We start from the raw sequence: 20,253 nt of genomic DNA on the forward strand, positions 1-20,253 counted from the left end.
GGGGGGGGGGGGGGGGGGGGGGGGGGGGGGGGGGGGGGGGGCGAGGGTAGGAGGTGAGGGGTGTAAAAAAATAAAAAATTGAAATTAGAAATATCTTTTAAAAACAACTTTTAATATTTTTTTGGGAGGGGTGGTGGTAGGGGGTGGGGTTAGGGGCGAGGGTGGGGTAAAAATATTGAATTTAAAAACAAACTTTAAATTATTATTTTTTGGGGGGTGGTTTGAGGGTAGGGACCAAATAAATTGATTTTTTCAACAATTTTTTTTTAAATTGGAAGTTAGAAGAGAGTTTTGGCAAATGTTTTCCTTAAGTTTTGAAGGGAAGTCATTTTCCTTAAATTTGAGGAAAATGAGTTGATTTGGAAAACATTTTCCAAAACATTTAACCCAACCAAACATGAGAATATTGGAGAAAACATTTTCCAGAAAATGTTTTCCTTCATACCAAACACACCCTAAGAGTCAAAACCAAAAGGATTCAAATGCTATATGTATAAAGTCATCAATGGAACCAGTGCTAATCGAGAGCAAAGATGGAGAGTAGATCATGAGGAAGCTGATGCCAACGTATATAGATAGGTAGCTTATAGGAAAGAGGGCTTCTCCCTTATCAGATTAGAAATAGGTCGTTTTGATTTTCATACTTAGGCTTGAGTCTAAGTTTTTTAGTCTTAATTTATTTAGCCAATAAATAAAACGGTCTATACGATCACTATTTTTTTTTTAAAAACTAGTAGTTTCATACACCTAAATATAATGGTGTAAGAGAACGGAGAAATAAAATATTGTTGAATATGACAAGGTTCATGATGGTTATCTATTTAATTTTGGAAAGACACATTAAAGACTGCAGGTACTTCCACTTTTTGATGAACTTAGATTGATCATAAAATCTAATTTGAATGATCTACGATTTTAGAATTGTGCAACATATGTAAAAGATCATTTTGACAAATTTGAAAAATCAAGTTCAAAAAATAAATCTTTATAAGATACGTGTGACACTCCGAAATGTGTATTTTATTGAGGAACTAGAAGATGAACGTATTATTGTGAGTCACAAAATATCATACTTTTAGAATTTTATTTTATTTTTTTAAAAAAGAGTAAAGTAAAAATGAGTAGATCTCTTTATGAAAAGTTGAATTCAACTAATCAGACAATGCGTTCAAAGATGTTTGATAATCAAATAGAACAAGGATTTGTTCTTGATATCCAAGTAAGACTATGAGAGTTTTGAATCTTAAAATTCTTTTGAGAAATTTGAACTTCAATTACATAATAATTATTAGAAAAGGTATGTCTTAACGATCTTATGAGATTGAGAGTTGTGTTTTTTTTTTGTAGCTCTTACAAAATTAGATGGGCCTAATTTCATGACTGACGTTTTAACTAGTCCTGGAATAGATGAGTAAATGAAAGGCATGAAAGAGTAATTAGAAGTGTAATTTTATATATGTCATATATTATAGTAATATTTTCAAGCTATAGCAGTAGATTTAGACTTTCAAGTTATAACATTAAAAATTTCAGGTTCTAACAAATAATTAAAAAAAAAAACTGTTTTCAATAAATGAAAAAAGTTGTTTAAATAAAATAAAGAGATAAAAGAAAAATGAAAAAAAAACATTTTTTAATGAAAACAGGTAATAAGCTGAAATTGTGGTGTTAATTTAATTTGAATTTATTGTAGATAATTAATAAATAACACGAATTATGGGATTTAAACTAATTAAGATTATTTAGTATCCTTAATTCACTCAAATCAGTTAAAATCAAATAAAAATTCAGATTTTATCTTCTTCTTTTTTCAACGTTTCTCTCTCTTCAATTTGCAACAAAAAATTTCAACGTTTCTCTCTTCAATTTTCAACAAAAAAAAATCCCACATTCGAGTAATGGAAGTTTTTTTCATCTTTGAAAATTCTTGATTTTGTTGTGATGGACAACTACGTATCAATTTTAATCAAACATGGTGAAAGATGGGATCCTTCGAGTTAGTATTTATTATTGTTTAACGTTTGTTTTAGAATGATAGCGAAATGTAACAAAAATGATCAAACTGTCGATTAATTGAAGGTGGAGTCATATTTTGTTAACTGTTGATATCAATTATGTTTATTGTTGTGAAATGTAAAAAACTTAGTGTTTATTTGTTTATTTTGTATACGGAGGTTGTTTTGTGAAATTATAAATTTAATGTGATTTTATGAATAAATTTGATAGGATAAATTAAATGAAATTTGTATGAAAGTGTGCTAATTATTCTATAAAAATAATTTAATTATAATGTTGACGAATTTATGAAAATTTATTTTATTTGATAATGAATTTGATAGTATAAGTCGAATGAATTATGTATGAAAAGTGTATTAAGAAATATGTAAAAAAAAAATTGGAATTCTTGACGAAGTGTATTACAAGTGTTTTAAATTGGTATTAAATGTGAAATTGTTGAGTTTATATTAGTTTTGTTATTTATGTATAAAGTTGGGTGACAATAATTAATTATTTGAGACGAGAAATGTATATAGTTTGAATGAATAATCGTTTTGTATGAAATGTATATTAAATGAGTATGAAAATGTATAAATTTGGTATGAATGATGATTGTTGTATGAAATGAGTATTAAGTGAGTATTAAATGTGAAATATTATGTTTTGTATGAAATTTGTTTTGTAATGTCTGAATGATAATTGTATGAAAAAATAATGACGAGTGTGTATAATTTTGTTGTTATTATAATGATTTTTATGGATGAAATTTGTATTCTCTTTGGAATGAAAAGTTAATATTATTTAACATATATCTAATTGATTTGTATAATGTTAGACTAATTGTTATTTTTTTTAATGAAACAGATAATTATGTTGATTTTCAAATGAAATGAATTATATATGAAAGAGGGTTGCTGATGTGAAATTCAAAAGGTCCAAAGTTACTTGCAGTAGATGTTGTCAAGTTTGCCACAACATGAAGCATGTTCAAATTATCCTGTGCAAAACTAATGACTGTTTATTTGTTTAGACTATATATAATTTTTATTTTATTTTGTCGTTTAGATTAATGTTTTGTTTTGATATGAAACATAATTGGTTTGAAATGCATTATAAACTTAGTGTTTAATATATCGTTCATTCTTTATACACGGTTCATTCATTAATCATACAGATTGCATATTGTTAAAAATAAAATTTATTCCAGCTTAATACATAAGATAGTGTAAATATTAGTGATAATTATAAAAGGTAATTATGGTATCCTGAATATTTAATTTAATGTAAGTTTACATGATTATTAATTTGATATTCAACTGGTGTCCTACTATAAATAAATTTAAAACAAATTGCAGTTAGTGTTTCATTCCCACACTAACTTTAGTTAGTGTCATACACATGTTAATCAAAATTTCATACACGTTTGATCCAAACAACATGTATATAAATTGATAAATTCATATAATCACACAATTTATACCATTTGTATATCAATATTATATCACAATTCATACAATATCCAACAATAAAATATTAAACTCATAGGCATACACGTATTAATTATATTTCATACACGTTTCATCCAAAAACATGTTTAGAATATAAAGTAAGCATAATGTGATTTTTTAAAGAAAAAATCAGTAGTTTGACAAATCATACCATTTTCATACCAATTTAATAATTTATACCATAAACACAGTTAATAGACAATCACACCAATGTTAAAACGCAATTCATACCATTTGTATACCATTATTATATCACAATTCATAAATTTTTTAAAATCAAAACATTAAAGCGTAGTCATACACATATTAACCAGATTTCATCCAATAAATGTACAGTTTGAAAACACACTGATATTTTCAAAATAGTATCTTGAAATTGTAATAGGCAATCAGTAATTCATATGCAAACGGTATTTGCCTGAAAGAAAACATATGATATTATATATCATCAAATACTTAAACACAAAAAAATTGTCCAAAAGTTAAAAGAAAATAACTTTTTGTTGTTCTTCTGGTTGATGGTTTTGAAGATGCTCCAACTTTTACATTTGTCTTTTTTTTCTTTTTGATTTCAGTAACAAAATTAAAATCGAAATCAGAAGGGGTTTCAACAATTTTTCCCTTCCTCTTCTTCCCCTTTTGATTTGCAGGGGTGATCTTTTTTTTTCTTCATTTTTTCTCTCTTTGTCGCTCCTTCAACTTAGATGAACCATCTGTCGCCGGATTTTCAACAATTTTAGGCGGGGGAGGGTAGGGGGGGGGGGGTTGAGTTAATATATTAAAATTTGAAACATGAACATCATCATTAGATGTTCCTTCACCCAATCTGGGACTCTTTCGAGTCGTTTCAATGTGTTTCTTAGACATAATTTTGTTGGAAAAAAAAATTGGACGAAAGATTGAATGTTGGTGTAGTTGGCTGGTGAGAAAAATGGGAGAGAAGAAGGTGTAAAGTGGGGTGATAGCGTGTATAGTTGGATAGGTGTGGGGGAATGGTGGTGGGATTGACTAATGGGAGGTTGTGAGTATAATATTAAAGAAGGAAGTGTAATCAATGTAAAATCCCTATAATTGTGTAAGTGATAATTATGGGGTATTCTTTATTTAAATAATTTAATAATAATATAAAATTATAACAAAATACTTATTTAATAAAGTAAAATTTAATTAATTTATAAATAATTAATGATATGTTATAACCCGTAATTAAACTGTTATAAGCTAGAATTTTTTAAAAGTAGATTTAAAACTTGTAATATTGACTCTTAAATGTGTATATGGAGTGATTTTTCCTAATTAGAATCCATGAAAATCAATAAAGTATGGAATTTAGTTGATCTTCCTCCTTTGTGTAGAGTTATTGAGAACAAATGAGTTCTCAAGTTAAACGCAAATTGAATGGATCAATAAATAAAGAGATATAAAGCGTCAAACAAAAATTTCACTCAACAACTTGGAATAGATTATGATGAGGAAACTTTTTTATCGGTTGTGAAGTTTACTTTTATTTGAGTTATTTTTAGCTATTGTTGCATGTTTGGATGTAGAATTACATTAAATGGATGTAAAGACCGTCTTTCTCAATGGAGAACTAAACGAAAAAATCTACGTGAAACAATCCGTGTATTTCATTGTTAAAGGTCAAAAAAAGAAAATATGTAAAAAGATCTAGTTATGATTTGAAACTAGGGGTGACTATTAGGTGGATTTGGTCAAATTTGAATGGGTCATAATATGTCAAGACAATAAGTGGGTCAAGACCTAATCCAACCCGATTCAAACTTGCTTAGGTCAAAACGGGCTATGTAATGGATCATAAAACAGGTTAAGACCAAACTCAATCCAACCCAATTTTTACTAAGTTTTAATTATTTATTTGTTCTTTTAAAGTATTTTAGTACCTAATAAAAAAAATTCTTCTTGATTATGGTTATATATAACATATTAAAAAATATTAAAAGTTTTTTCTAAAATATTAACATGATTTCTCATGGGTTAATTTAGATTACATATTAACCCAAATTTTAGTGGGTAGAAATGAAATGAGTTTAAATGGATTGAGCTAATAAACTGGTGGGTCAATAACCTGTCCAAACTTATTAAAGAGATTGAATGGATTGAGTTTGATTTTGCCACCCTAGTTGGAGCAATCTTCAAGGCATTGGTACTTGAGATTTCACAAGGAGGTAATTTGTCTGAAACACTTTCGAATAAATAATTACAAACCATGGATATTTTCATAGTAAGATGCGACATTTTAAGCCTTATAATATGTTCAAAGACTGAAAGGCAAAAAAAAAAGTCATGTCTCAAATTCATATTATAGTATTATCAAAAATTTGATATACGCTATGATGTGTACTTGTTCAAATATTTATTATATGGTAAAAATTGTTTTTGCTAAATCAAAGGGGTATTAAGACTTAAGTCAACTAGACCAATTTTATTTTTATCCAACAACACTAGTCTTAATGATATACTCCATAAAACATAATTATCAGTACCAACGCCACATAAATTGCAATAATTAAAACTAAAAATATCTTGAATACATAAAATATAATTGACTCTTCAAAATCTACCAGCGCTACATAAAATGTAAAAGAGGAAGTAACATGCATTATTTACGTAAAAAAATATTATTAATTACAAAAATTAACAACTTAAAATATCTAAAAATTATACTAAAATGCAATTGACTCTCCAAATTCTATCTATATCACATAAATTAAAATAAAAAAAATAACAGATATTGAACTTGTGTTAGCACGGACACATGTGTCTAGTTTATACCTACATGATAGAAACTTCTATAACTAACTAACTAACTTCTAACTATTAAGTTAGTTAGCCTTAATTAACTGATTAGGATCTTAGCTAATTAACTAACTGACTTCTTAGCTATACTTAGACAGACTTAAGTCAAAAAATTTAAAATCATTTACTCTACTATTTTGTTACTTCATCACCACGACACCGATCCTTTTCTCCGTTCACTGCTCGCCGGCGACTGCCATCTCCGTTCACCTCTGTAAGTTTTCTCTGTCCTTATTTCTCTTTCTTCGTAGCTCTCATTTTCCTATCCCTGTGTTTGCGTTGCAACTTTCGCCCGACGGCCTCCCCATTTGTGACGTTTTGACCATGTTAAGCTGGCTCTCGGTTTTAATTAATTTCTATGAAATGCTGTTTGAGAAGAAAAGTGTGCATGTTATTGTGAAAAATTTTACGTTAGGGTTTTTGTACTCTGTTCATGAGTTTGTATCTTCAGCTTTACCGGTTGTATTGTTGAGTTCTGTTGTTAATTTTATATGATTCCACTCGGTGCTTCTTTCGCAATTGGAATTTGATGGTGATTGAAAAAAATTTAGGGTAGGGTTTTTGTACTCTGTTGCGCTTGTCTCTTCGAGACTTGCCGCTGGCTTGTTATTATTGTGATGAATAGTGATTGGTAGACATGCATGTTATTATGAATACGATTTTTGTGCCTGTTTTGTTGAGGTTATTGTGAATCGGTTAAGTTTTATTTGTAATGTAGTTACTTAATGTTCTTGTGGTTAACTATATGTCACATTGTTAGATTTTGAGATGGAAGGTGAAGATAATGCCAAGTTAGACTCTCCTTCGGGCCTTCCATTTGACAATGACTCTGTATCGGACAACGCCGGTAGGAATAAAGAAGAACTGGAGAATGACAGGGGAAGAAAGTTTAGACAGGGGGACTTTGTTGCTCACATTTCTAATCTAGATAAGACACTTGGACAAGTAGTTCAAATTAATCAATTGTTTCGTCTGTATGGTTCTAAAACGCTCAACTCTTACATTCCATCTAACCAACTGAAGCGTGTAACAAAATTCTTGGAGGGAGATTTGGTAGTCCTTGACAATTGGTTGGGTAAGGTAGATTTTGTTACCCGTGATGTTACTGTAAAGTTCAAGAATGAATCTTTATGCACTTTTAAAGGAGGGATGGGTCTTCATCCACATGTTGAGCGGGATGGTCTTCCACTACAACTTGGACAGGAGGTGAATGTTTCCCCGAAACGGACATGTACAGTAACAAAACTGGTCGATGGATCAGTATTTGTTGAATGGATCGTTAATTCTGATGGCAATGATGACTCCCCTCCCTTTGCTAAACAAGATCCTAACAGGTTGACACTAGTGTTTTCATTTCGCTCCACTTGGAAATATGGAAATGTATGCCAGCATGTGCTGTTAAAACCTGAAACTATTTTTTTACTTGGTGATGTCAAAACTTCTGTTGATGTGACTTGGCAAAATGGGTCAACTGAAAAAAACCTACCACCACCAATACTGAAACCCATTTCTGATATTGGAGTTCACGATTTCTTAATCGGTCAATATGTGGTTTTGGATAATTCTGAAGGTTTGGGAGTCGTTAAATCTGTTGATCACAAGGAGAAAACCACAACAGTTAGATGGGTAAATCTCCCAAATGAGGAGATCATTAATTCTTGCCACCTGAATCGACACCATCTTTTTAACTATCACCTGGGTAACTTGGTGTTCCGCCAAATAACAAGAGAAACTGAAAATTCTGATTTGTCCTCCTTTGGGATTATAATTGGCTTCAAAGATGGCGACATTGAGGTTACATGGGCTGATGGTACTACCTCTATGGTACGTACGCCACTTTTATTGTCTTTGTTTTATTCTTTTTCTAAAATTACAGTTTCCTTTTGGTTTTCAGGTTCAACCTCAAGAACTTCATGGTGTTATTGATCGAGATAAATATGAGGATACTGATGAATGTGCAAACACCGGTATTGAACATGAAGTTGAGGGGGATGCATTGGTTGTAAAAATTCCCGAATTTAAAGTAAGATGTATTAACTATTTTAGAGATCCTCATATTTTCGTTTTCTAGGCCATTTTATCATATGTAAGTTTTAACATATATAAATGTTTTGTGACTTCTGGGTGATGAACAGGTTGATTTGTTGAACTTTGTGGACCTGCGGAGTGTTCAATGCCTTAATGGAAGCCGCATCCACTGTATTAGCAATGCCCTAGAAAAGGTACAAGTAAAAAAGGAGAAGATTCTCTTGGAGAAGATTTTGTTTATTTCTTAAATTTGGGATTGATTATGTTTCTGCCTTCCATATATTTTTCAAGTTGAGGAATTTTACATTGAGCAGTGAATAGGATAGGATAAAATTATTACCAAAGAAACAGTATATTAGATGTAAATCAATTTGTATCTGCTTTGTTTTTTTGTATAAATAAGATCTATTTAGCTTGATCAATTTGTCATGCTTAAATATCACTGATCATTATTTTGGATTTTGTTTGATCCACAATATTAGCTTAAGCTCTTTTTAATGGAAACTCGCTTAGTCTCTTATAAATTGGAGTTGACATAATCTTTTGTAGTAGCTTCTGCTTCTACTTGATGCTATCAATGAAACCTCCTTCATCCAATGTAGGTTGCCTTGTTTTGTTTTTATTTAAACTAATGGCATTGACTTTATTTTGAATATTTAAATTAGGATTACAGAGTGTTCAATGGCTTGAACTTGGAGAGCGTTGCAGATGAGCAGCTATTGATTTACGTACCATTTATGCAGCCCATCAATTTGCATTCATTGGTTATTGGAGGACCCGTGGAGGAAGGTAGGCAATGGGTTTCGTGTCTTTTTTACCCTCGGTAATCTCTTATTAGGTGCGTAAGACCTTTAGTTTAACCTCTTTGCATTTTCAGCTTTTTGGAAGCTTTACCTTTGTAGGTCTACTGTTTTAGATAAACAAATTCTTACTCTGGCATGTGTTCATAATTTATTTTATGGATATGTAGCTAAATGATGCATCAACTAATTGATGGATACACCACTATGTCTTGTTAAGTAAAATCTTGATGATATTTATGCATAAATCTGACGGAAAGCAAGAAAAAATGGATTTTTTGTAAAACTACCTAGTTCGCAGTGACCTTTTAAAATCTTTTTCATTTCTTGTTAGTGGGATAGCCAGAGAGTGCAGTTCAGGAAGAAATTTGTGACAGACTTCTCTATAATGGGGTTCACCAATTGCTCTGCTCTCTTTTATGTATTGGTATAGGCATAAAGTTAAAGATATGGATCAATCATGTATACAGTTGAGTGGTAGATAATCTGTTGACATTTTGATGTCGCGAGTCAATGATGTGGTTACGTGCTGTTTTAATGCTGTCTAAGTAATAGTTCCTGATTGATATTTATGATTGATTTCTTTCACTTTGCTGTCACACATGCCATACTTACTGTGAAAGTGGCTCTTTGGTGTTTCTGTTAAAGTCTCGTTAAGAAGTCTATATAAATTGATGCCATGCCTTAACACATTTTTTCCTACATTAAAGGTCCTAAAACTGTGAAGCTGTTTGCTAACAAAAGGCACTTTGATCTCAGGTGAATTCTGTAGTTTCATATTATTTGGTGTCCTTTCCTGGACTGAGCCATTCGTGGGCACATTTTTCACCTTTAACATGTGTATTCGCTAATTGAATTGGAACCTATCTGCAGTGATGCTGCTAAAACCACTCCGAGAGAGACAGTAATTTTATCTGAAGATAATCTCAGGGTACGCTAATCCTGGTTCAGGAATTCTGCTTCTTCGGTTATGTGTTAACAAAAAATACTTAATGGGGTTGTGCTTGTAGAGTTGTTAAGATTTTCCCTGGAGGTTCGATGTTCATTCTTCAAGTATCTTGTTTTTTTTTTTGTAGGGAACAATAGTTAAGTTGAATCAAGTTAAGTTTCAAAGCATTCACAGGTATGCTTAAATAGCTTGTCTCCATATTTTGAAGTACTCATTTGTAAATTGGCATTAATCTTTTGTATTGCTGTTGGACCAGTGTGACTATTTTTATCGAGGACAATCAGTATGGTTCCGAACTTACAAGAGTTCAAAGAATTTATTTGTTTGGAACATCGTAAGTTTCCGATGACCTCTTATCATTTTGCTTCCTTGCACTCTTATTTGCTTCTTTTTTATTATTTTTTTGGAAAAGCATGAGACCATTTGAGTGTGTCAGCATACTGAATGTGCTTTGAAGCTGAGGCTTCATTTTGTTTCCCTTCTTAAGTAGCAAGATAGTAATGGTGCTTCCATTTAAACTCAGTTCATTTTGTCATCATATCAATTATCATACCAAGTAAAAATAAAAGGTTTCTTCCATTGTGCTCCTCTTACCAAAAAGTGGATAGTATACTTCTGTCACTCCAAGTGCAGGACATATTTATGAAATTGTTGCCTTTACAAAGCTCTCATTTTATCACACCATGAGGTTGAGGAAAACACGTTTGGATCATATACTTTCACTTCCCTAAATAACATGTGATATCCCCCATCTTGCACTGATGATTGTTGTATTGACATTTTGTCTTTGTCTATATTCTAGATGATTTTGAGCCTGTTTGGATTGGTTTAAAAGTTGGTCAAACCTACGTTTAAATCATTTTTAGCTTTTGGGAGTGTGGCAAAGTTACAATAACTTTAAAAAAAAATTAAAAATCAAAAGTAGTACTCTCCCTACTTTTTATTTTTCCGTTAATCCAAACGGGCTCTTAATCATTCATGTATTGTGCAGGAGCTTATGAGGCACGTGAACACCAAGAGTAGCGTAATGGAGAGTTGTAGTTTTTTTGTACATCTTGAGGAATTTTTTCAGTGTTGAAAGGTTGAAGAGATGAGTGTTTGTTGTGTAGGGGCGTCAAAGATGACAACAAACAATTTTTTTGTGATACGTAATTGTACTTTTGAGTTCACCAACTAAGAGAATGCTTGCTATCGTTGGCAAGTGCGTTGTACATACGATTTTGAAGTTTGGCTATTGAATTTTAAACGACATCTTATGATTTTCTTCTCGTGTTTATAGCATATCTAGTTGTCGATACCCAATTCTTGTTGCTTAGTTATATATTATATAGAAAAGGGTCAAATAACCCCTATACTATAAGAAACAGTTTAAATATACTCTTCGTTGTACAAAATCTGAACAGGACATACTTTGTTGTAGCAAATCATAAAACACAGTGAGGAATTGAGGATTGTAAATAACCATACAATCCACCGGATTTCTCCTTCGCTTCACTTACGTCCATACTTCCACAGGAAAAATATTAAATCAACCCTAAAAAACACAAGCCTTTTATTATCCACACATTAAAATATACCAAAACTACATAAATATTATATATATTATTATTACCTATATTTTTTTAAAAAAATATTATGTATCCTTACCAATAATTAAGAGTTTTTTTTACGTATCTTACACTTTGATACATGTATTTTTCTTATCAGATATAGAGAGAGACGAGCGAGATTCACATGTACATGCAAATCACAATACATGTATCTAAAGTGATTCACATGTATCTGGAATACTAGATATATTGGAGAGTGGCAAGAGAGATGGAAGGCGAGGAAGATTTGTTATGCATCCCAAATACATTTGAATCCACTCGATACTATATTATCTACAACAAATTACACCTAAATTTGATTCCATGTTTTCAAGATACATGTATCTGGAGGCACCAAAATCTAGTAAAATGAGTAATATTACAAACTAGAGTGGACTCATGTAAATTTCCCAATATAAATCTACCAAAAAGCAAGGCAACTGAGTTTATTCGTGCTAGTTGAAGTTAAGGAATTCAGTGTCTGAAATAAGATAATTTGAGTTTCTTAAATTGTAATCAAAAGATCCTATATGGTTTTTACATAGCTTAGCAGCAAGGTTTATGGTAATTTACCTTCTCATACTATAATCCCAAAGATAATTTAATCCGGAAACCAAACAACCCCTATTAATGAAAAACAAAACGGATGCAATGGAACCACAATCTAAATATAAAACTTGAATCATCTTTGGTACACCTACATTAGGTTTAATATCCAACAAGTACACCATTAACGGAAGTATGAAACCAAAGTTTCCAAACCACAACTAGTTTCTCCTAATCCATCAATATATGGTTTGTTAAAAAGGATCATCCAGAGCTCTCTTCCTAGGGTTCTTGAGGAAGAAATACATTAACCAGCAACTGATGGATATTATACCATTGTGAATAACAAATTGCAGACATCGAAATCGCCTCTCTACATCCTGGAACTATACTTTGATCCTTCTTTCCCAGGCAGGGACAATGGTGAAGAAATTGAGTAATACACATTAAAAGTACATCTCAAGTATCTTGCTGCTTGAGTCCTATCATGGTTGGTGCTCGCTCACTTGTGAAATATACCCTTCTTTGCTTGCTTTGGTTTCTTATGTGATCGGTTCTGCCACAAGATCCAACACACCAAAAAAAAGTAGTCAGTTAATGCCACTATCAAGATGTAATATAATACAAGTAAGACAATCACCACGCAAAAAACCTCACCTTGTGACTTTCCACAGCCTCATAGTCGATCCTCTCTTGCCACTTACTCTTGCGAAGTTTAATAGGTCGGTTACCAACATACTTTCCTGAAAATAGCATGAATTACCACATCATCAGTAGGCATCTAGGTATAATATTATACCAATTTAATAACTAATACAGTTGCCACTTCAGACATTCATGAACTTCCCCACTATACAAACTCCACAAAAAACAACTTTTGAAATTCTCTCATACAAGTTTGGTCGATGTTGTTCTTTTCCTCACTAATTTTTTCTTTACCTAAACTAATTTCAAAAGCAGTCCTAAATGGTGTCCTCAGTATTGCTTATTTACTCCACTATTCCTTCTTTCGTGGAGAGAGGAGAGGAGAGGGGGCGAGGGATTACACGTTCAAATACAAAAACCATTAGCTCAATTGAGGGTACTCTACTAATCTAAATCAGTTGGACATAAAGATATCAAAGAAAAGGGGAACCAAGAAACTATAAAAAATATTGATTATATATTAAAATAAGGGAAAAGGGTCCGATATACCCTAAGTTGCTCGGACTCGGGTGCGGGTATCCGAGACGAATGCGAATCCGAGAGTCGGATTCGGCAAAATTTAAATTTTAAGATTCGGCGGTGCGAATCCGAGTATGGATACGGGTGCGGGGATTCTGCTAAAATTATTCAATATTATAAAATATAGTTATAATGATAATAATAATAATAATAATAATAATAATAATAATAATAGTATTAAATATCTTGTAAAATGCTATACTTAAAAGCATATCAATTATAGATATACAAATTTAAAAGTATAAATTAATTACCTATTACTAATTAATTTTAAAAAAATTATAATTCCTTTTATTTATTATAAAAAAAATAATCATTTATATATATATATATAGAGTCTAACTTAAATTAGATAGTAGTACAATTCATTAAAGTTCTGTGTGCTGCCCTTTCTTCTCCCAAGAAACCCTAGCCTGCTTTTTTCCTTTCCAAGAAAAAAAGCTCTCTCTGCTTTTTCAAGAAAAAAAAACTTTGAATTATTTATTCTTTCCCATGGAGCCCCTTCGCCTCCTCTGTACAAGAAAAAACGGTCTACTCTCTCTCTATTCTTGTAAGCTTTGCCTCTTCATTATTCTTTTCCATGGAGCAGCTAGACGTGACAACTTCGTCGTTGTCAACTTTCGCCGGCCATGAAATTGGTCTCTTCCCCATTTTTTTTCTCGGCTTTGATCAAAGTATCCGGATCGGATTGACCGAATCTGGCATGCACCCCGCACCCGCGCCCGCACCAGTGTTGCGTCGAGACGGATTCGGCCGCAAAAATGAAGAGTCCGCACAACATAGGATCAGGGTCGGCTCTATGCATACTTTAATAAGGCATTGGCCTAGGCCCCCAATTTTAGGGGGCCTCAATTTTTTACCAAGAATAAATTATGTGTTAATTTTTTATAGAAAAAATATTGATTATTTATAATAAAAAGTATAAATTTAAAATTATTATTTTATTTTCTTCAACCTCATTCAAATAGAAGAAATCAAGAAAATATTGTTTTATTTCTTACACTCTCTCCACTAATACTCACATTACTTAATTCTTTTTAACTCATTTTACACTATGTTCTTTAAATTTTTGATAAGTTAGAGTAATATTCTGTCAAAAATATAAATTAATAGTCGAAAAGTGTTTAACAAAGTGAATTGTAAATTCTTTTTTCCATTTCTTCTTAGATTTTCAAGCATTACAACAACCATAGTAAAATGTGGGGTAACCAAATTATCAACTTCATCAAAGCTATGGTTCTAACTCTTATACTTATTTGAAATTTGTCAACTTATTACTTGTAGAGCTATGTTAACAATTCATATAATGATTGCCTAAGTAAAATTATATTTTCAACGTTGAATTGATAAATCTTATTTAAAACTAATAATTGAAAAAGAAATCGAATAAATCATTTATATATAAAAAAATATTATGTAATACTTTGCATTTAAAAATGTAAGAAAAATAAATTTTAAATAAATGCATGTGAAGTTTATTTAGATTTTAGGCCTCTAATTAAGATTTCGCTTTAGGCCTCCGATTACGTTGAGCCGCTCCTGCATAGAATATACCCCTTAACTTTGTCATTTAGAGCTGATATACCCCTCGTTATAAAATGGCTCATATATACCCCTACTGCTATACAAATGGCTCACATATACCCTTTTCTCTAACGGAAGTGAAAAAATTAATTTTAGTTTAATTTTTTAATAATTTTTTTAAACAAAGTATAATCCCATATGGGAATACTTAATCCTACTCAAACATATATTTTTTTGATTTTTTTTTTGTTTCAATGACTTATTTAGATTTATTATTTTGATGGTCAAATTAATTTATGTTTCACTAATATTCTTGTAAAATTTATTATAGATGACCCAATTTTTTTTTCCAAATACAAAAACTAGATTACAATATAGCCGAAAAAATAGTTTTAAATTATAATATAATGTATGGAAAAGATTAAAATATATCTTGAACTTTGTTAGAAGGATCATATATACCCCTAAATGATTTTTCAAAAAATTAAAGGTTAAATATATAAATTTAAAACTAATTTTTTCACTCCCGTTAAATGAAGGGTATATGTGAGCTCATTTTGTAACGGTAGGGGTATATGTGAGCCGTTTGTATAACGGTAAGGGTATATATGAGTCACTTCCATAACAAGAGGCATATCAGCTCCAAATGACAAAGTTGAGGGGTAAATCAGACCCTTTTCCCTTACAATAATGATTATGCTGCCGTATCTTAAAGAGACTAAGAGACTACACATTTATATAATGATTAGCAGATAACTTACCATTCATTTCTTTAAGTGCCGCAGCAAGATCCAATGGGTTGGAAAAACTGACAAATCCATATCCCCTAGTCTTACCAGTTCGCTTGTCTCTCACAACCTGTCAACATGCATTGTAGACACCTTTATTACTGAACCTTGTAAGCTACAGCATACAATTATACAATGAAGTTTCACGAGAGCGAGACATAATATAAAATAAAATACTTCTCATAGAATGTAACAGCCATAGGAACAGAAACCATGATGGATAGGAAAACATAATCCACAGCTAAATAGGAAGATGAAAGTCTAGATCACATTATCTTTATCTTGAAGAGGCTCTTAAAAAAAACTGATGTGTGTATTAAGAAACAGAGAAGAAGAAATTGTGTAAAAAATGCTCCCAGACACGAATACTGAGATAGTTCCATCTCCTACTTCCTAGGAGGGAAGAACCACCCTTTCCGGTGGCCTTGGCACTGGAAAATTTTCCTTCCCGTACCTCAATTAACACCTTACGTGTTAACCACCAACCCCTTCTCTTTTTTGAAACTGAAAATAAAAAAAAGGGGTTGATGAGTGATGGTTAACCATCAACCCCTTTTTCTCTCTCCTTGACTCATATCGTGGAAAACAACATAATCTATTTTGCGTTGGAATTCAAACCCTTTGACATCTCGAGAAGCATCTCTCGCGGAGAAAGCTGGTATGACTGGGCTTAACATGGAAGAGATAGGATGATCAGGTCAAGTTTTAGTCAGAACACAATGGAATGGCTGTGTGCAGGACTCTCAAAGAAGCTTCAAAAGTCAAAGGCAATACTGTTTGCAGATTGAAACGACAGGAACTATCTACCCAGCTTCTCCGTACAAGAAATTTCAACAATAGAGGGAGCTATATAAGTATAATCAGCGTATAGGGAAAAAACAGAGCAGTATGTATTAATTATTCCAGAAACAGCATTCAATGTAGGTTGGTGGGATTTGGCTAACAAATAGAGAGGTTCATTTGTTATAGAGCCACAAGGATAACCAACAAAACCCCCCACTTTGATTGATAAGGAGATTCCGTATGCTGAAACAGTCAGGAGAAATAAATGGATCTCCAGGGGTTAGATGCTGCAACCACCAAACAAGATGGAGATATAATCTGTATTGATGATGACACCAAATTATCTCACTATGAGGCTTTGAGCAGGAGCCTTAATGGTCAGGTTAATGGGGCTGAAATCCCGACCCTCTCGGAAATGCGTAGATGGGCTAATTCGAACTGGAACCAATCCCATGGTCTGAACATCTATGAAATGGGGAAAACATGATTCCTTTTTGAGTTTGCCTCCATGAAAGCTGCAGAACATGCACTCAGACGTAATTGGTCGTGGAAGAAACAGAGCTTGCAACTCCAATGGTGGACACCAACTGTCGGTGCTATCCAACCTAGAGCAGCCATCAAACAGACCTGGATCAGACAGGTAAGTTTACCTCTTCACATGTGATCAGACAACGTTGTTATGTCAGTAGGGGAATTTTGTGGAGGATGGATAAGGATGGATAAGGATGGAGGAGGAGACAGAACTCTGAAATCACCTAAAATGGGCGAGAATTTTAGTGAAGGGTGAGGGAAATAGCATTCCGAAGAAAGTGAGAATTGAATTCGAAGGAATAGGGCATATTACCCAAATCTGGAATGAGACGCCGGTGAGATTCTATGCCGGAGAAGAGAAGGAGATTATCGGACCGGTGAAAACTTGAGGAATACAATTTTTTATCCTACAATGATACTACTAAGTCATTGAAGTCCAAATTAAAAGAAGTTAAAAGTGAGGAAAAGTCTCTCACACTAGATGCATGCACACCACATTCGATGTACCCACACACTATCAATAGCTGTCTAAGCATATAGAAAGATTTCTCTCTCCCTTCATGACCAGAAATATCAGTACTCATGTATAACAATCAAAAACATAAACATGTAAAATTATTGGAAAATATAAACGGCACATACCTTAGCCATATTAAACGTTGGAAACCTTGAAAAGGCTTTTGATAGGACATCATCATTCACCTCATTCCCAAGATCACCACAGAATAGACGATAATCATCTGTGACACCATCAGAACAGTAACTTAGTTATTCCACTCTACTAGGATTTGCAGCAATTCTAACAACAAAGGAACAACCGAACAAATAAGTGCAAACAGCCATCACAGGATGAAGTGCCTAAGAGAATCATTAGTGAAGATAAATAGATAATTGGGTAAGAAAACCGATCAGCAGCAGGCCATAATCCATGAAACCGGACCAACAAAGCATAATACTAAAACATCTTATCAGAAACAAAACAAAAAAAAAAGAGCATAATACTAAAACAAGTAAGATCTGATAGATTACTTCGCAGAGTTCTTTTTTTACTATAAACCTCCAGAAAAAGATAAGAAATTAAAAAAAGAAGACAAACTCCCCACAACTTAACTAACACAAATTCATATAGTGTATTTTCAAGCATACATCATCCAGACAAGCGAGTTCTGCAATAATCTTAAGCACTTCACCCTAGGCTAATAGATCAGAAGTCTTTGAATTCTTCCTAAAATTCCAAATTGTATGACTGTCGGGTCGCTTTGAACCAAATATATAATGACAAACCCTTCAGCACAAGGTAGTACACGAGTATCCATTTCAATTGATGCCCAAAACTTAGAAGACTATAAGGAGAGAGAACTAGAGTAATCCCAAAAAAAACAGAATAATAAATAGACTTGAAAAGCATGAGGCACAGACAGACAAGGAAAGAAAAGAAATACGAAATTAGGCTTACTCTCGGGCCACTCTGCCAGAGTAGGATCTTCCCAACTATGTCCAGCTGCCTTACGAGGTACAGATTTCTTCTTGGCCTCAGCTTTGTGCTCAATTTCGCTGCTCGCAAGTGCAGCTTTCACATTTTCAAGTGCTTCAGGTGTAATTGTTTGTGCGTCTCTTTGGAATAACTGCTGAGCCTGTCCACAAGAATTACATATATTACAAACATGACAAAAGCTACCTTCTTTTTTCCAAAACAAGCTCACTAGTTTACCTTGACAAAGCTAAATATGTACAAAGGCCATCTGCAGATACTTCTATAGAAATTGTCTGTTCTCCTCCTAAAGGAAACTAACAAGCTTATAATTGGCTGTCATGATATCTTATCAAGCACATATTCACACATACAGAAGCAAATATGATCTCAACAAGCAAGCTGATCTGGACAACACCCTTATTTTATTTTTGAAAAGAAATTATCCCAACAATTTCACAGGAAATTTACAAAACACTGCTATAAGCAACTTGTTTAGATGGGAAAAATGCAAACTTAACATATAAGTAAACTTTCTATGGATATTAGCCTGACTCTAACGCAATCAAAACTCAAGGATTGACAACCGATTTCAAATTTTCACGAGTATACAGAGAGCGAAATTCAGATACAAGTGTTTATAACTTCCGTTTATTGTCCATCAATATTTGCTGATACTTGAAATACTTACTTGTTGAAACTGAGGCAAAGTGTAAACGCCAGGAATAGCAGCAGGAGCAGGATAGAGGGAAGGAGCAGGAAGTTGAACGGGCGGAGGAGCAGCACCTATGTAGGGCTGAGGAGGTTGTTGTTGGAGATGAAAAGGCGTCGGAAAGTAGGTGCCGTTCGAGTAGGTGAATTGCGACGACGATGAAGTAGCTGCCGCCGACGTTGAAGGCACCGATGACATCGCTACGCCGGTGAATTGGGAATTTCCGATCGCTAAATTAGGGATTTGGGGATTATTGTGATTGAAAATTCTGAAAAACGGAGAGAGATCAAATACGGGTGAAAAAAAATGAACCAAATATGTCTGAATATATATTCTGGATAAATGGGCTAAAGCCCAAAACAATGAAAAGTAAAGTAATTGGTTGAAAGTCGGTTATGAACTAAAGCCCAAAACTAGTTTAGGACCTAAATAGTAAATACATGTCTTTTACTTTAGTTTTCAAAATTATCTTCTATATTACAAATTTCACTAGTTTATAACTTAATTATTTGTTTTAACTTTAGCTTTCAAAATTAACATTTACGTTGCAAGATAGATGTATTCGTCGCACTCAGATACATCATACATGTATCACGGATACATGCGAGTCAAATTAGATGTAATTTATACCAAAATACATTATATCCAAGCTTTGATTCGTATGTATCTAGGATACATTCATTATCTCGTTCACCTCAAGTCAAATTAGGTATAATTTATACCAAAATACACTATATTCAAGCTTTGATTCACATGTATCTAAAAACATTCACTATCTCGTTCTTCTATCTCCTATAGCACTTGTCTCTCTTATTATGTATTAGTATTAAAAAGATACATGCATCTAGTACCAAAAGATACATATCGACTCTTTCCGTGTATTTGTATTTCAGAATATATTTGGTATCAAAGATCATGTATTTAGCATCTTTGATGCATGTATCTAACTTGGAATGTCAAGGAATGATGTATTTAACATAAAATC

The 20,253-nt window shown here is 32.6% G+C and overlaps 2 protein-coding genes across 3 annotated transcripts in view; one reads left to right on the forward strand and one right to left on the reverse strand.

The window, feature by feature from the left end:
* The window catches only part of LOC125854494 (uncharacterized), a 23,990-nt gene extending 4,426 nt beyond the window's left edge, over window positions 1–19,564 (reverse strand). Inside the window, exons 1-6 of one of the 2 annotated variants that reach the window (XM_049534068.1) lie at window positions 19,248–19,564; window positions 18,542–18,719; window positions 17,728–17,825; window positions 15,745–15,841; window positions 12,893–12,978; window positions 12,337–12,791 (exon numbers count right to left, since the gene is read on the reverse strand). In XM_049534068.1, coding sequence (XP_049390025.1) covers window positions 12,738–12,791; window positions 12,893–12,978; window positions 15,745–15,841; window positions 17,728–17,825; window positions 18,542–18,719; window positions 19,248–19,466 — 732 coding nt within the window. In that variant the 5' untranslated portion in view covers window positions 19,467–19,564 and the 3' untranslated portion in view covers window positions 12,337–12,737. Of the gene's footprint in view, window positions 1–12,336; window positions 12,792–12,892; window positions 12,979–15,744; window positions 15,842–17,727; window positions 17,826–18,541; window positions 18,720–19,247 lie in introns of those variants that run through there. The other variant, XM_049534070.1, reaches the window with a different exon arrangement.
* LOC125854496 (probable ubiquitin-conjugating enzyme E2 24) lies at window positions 6,431–11,299 on the forward strand. The gene is made up of 10 exons (XM_049534071.1): window positions 6,431–6,537; window positions 7,084–8,147; window positions 8,218–8,346; window positions 8,459–8,545; window positions 9,017–9,140; window positions 9,862–9,910; window positions 10,025–10,082; window positions 10,228–10,274; window positions 10,357–10,434; window positions 11,092–11,299. Exons 2-10 carry the CDS (start codon window positions 7,092–7,094, stop codon window positions 11,099–11,101), a joined length of 1,638 nt encoding a protein of 545 aa, XP_049390028.1. The 5' UTR covers window positions 6,431–6,537; window positions 7,084–7,091; the 3' UTR covers window positions 11,102–11,299.
* Window positions 19,565–20,253: the final 689 nt, after the last annotated feature.

The sequence above is a fragment of the Solanum stenotomum genome, chromosome 2, assembly GCF_019186545.1.
Source record: "Solanum stenotomum isolate F172 chromosome 2, ASM1918654v1, whole genome shotgun sequence".
Lineage (NCBI taxonomy): Eukaryota > Viridiplantae > Streptophyta > Magnoliopsida > Solanales > Solanaceae > Solanum > Solanum stenotomum.

Excerpts from the sequence above, each read along its gene's own strand:
- LOC125854496 (XM_049534071.1), top strand. The coding sequence starts at position 7,092 with ATGGAAGGTGAAGATAATGCCAAGTTAGACTCTCCTTCGGGCCTTCCA. Across the intron at positions 9,141-9,861 it reads TGGAGGACCCGTGGAGGAAG|GTCCTAAAACTGTGAAGCTG; the intron begins GTAGGCAATGGG and ends CCTACATTAAAG. Across the intron at positions 10,275-10,356 it reads AAGTTTCAAAGCATTCACAG|TGTGACTATTTTTATCGAGG; the intron begins GTATGCTTAAAT and ends CTGTTGGACCAG.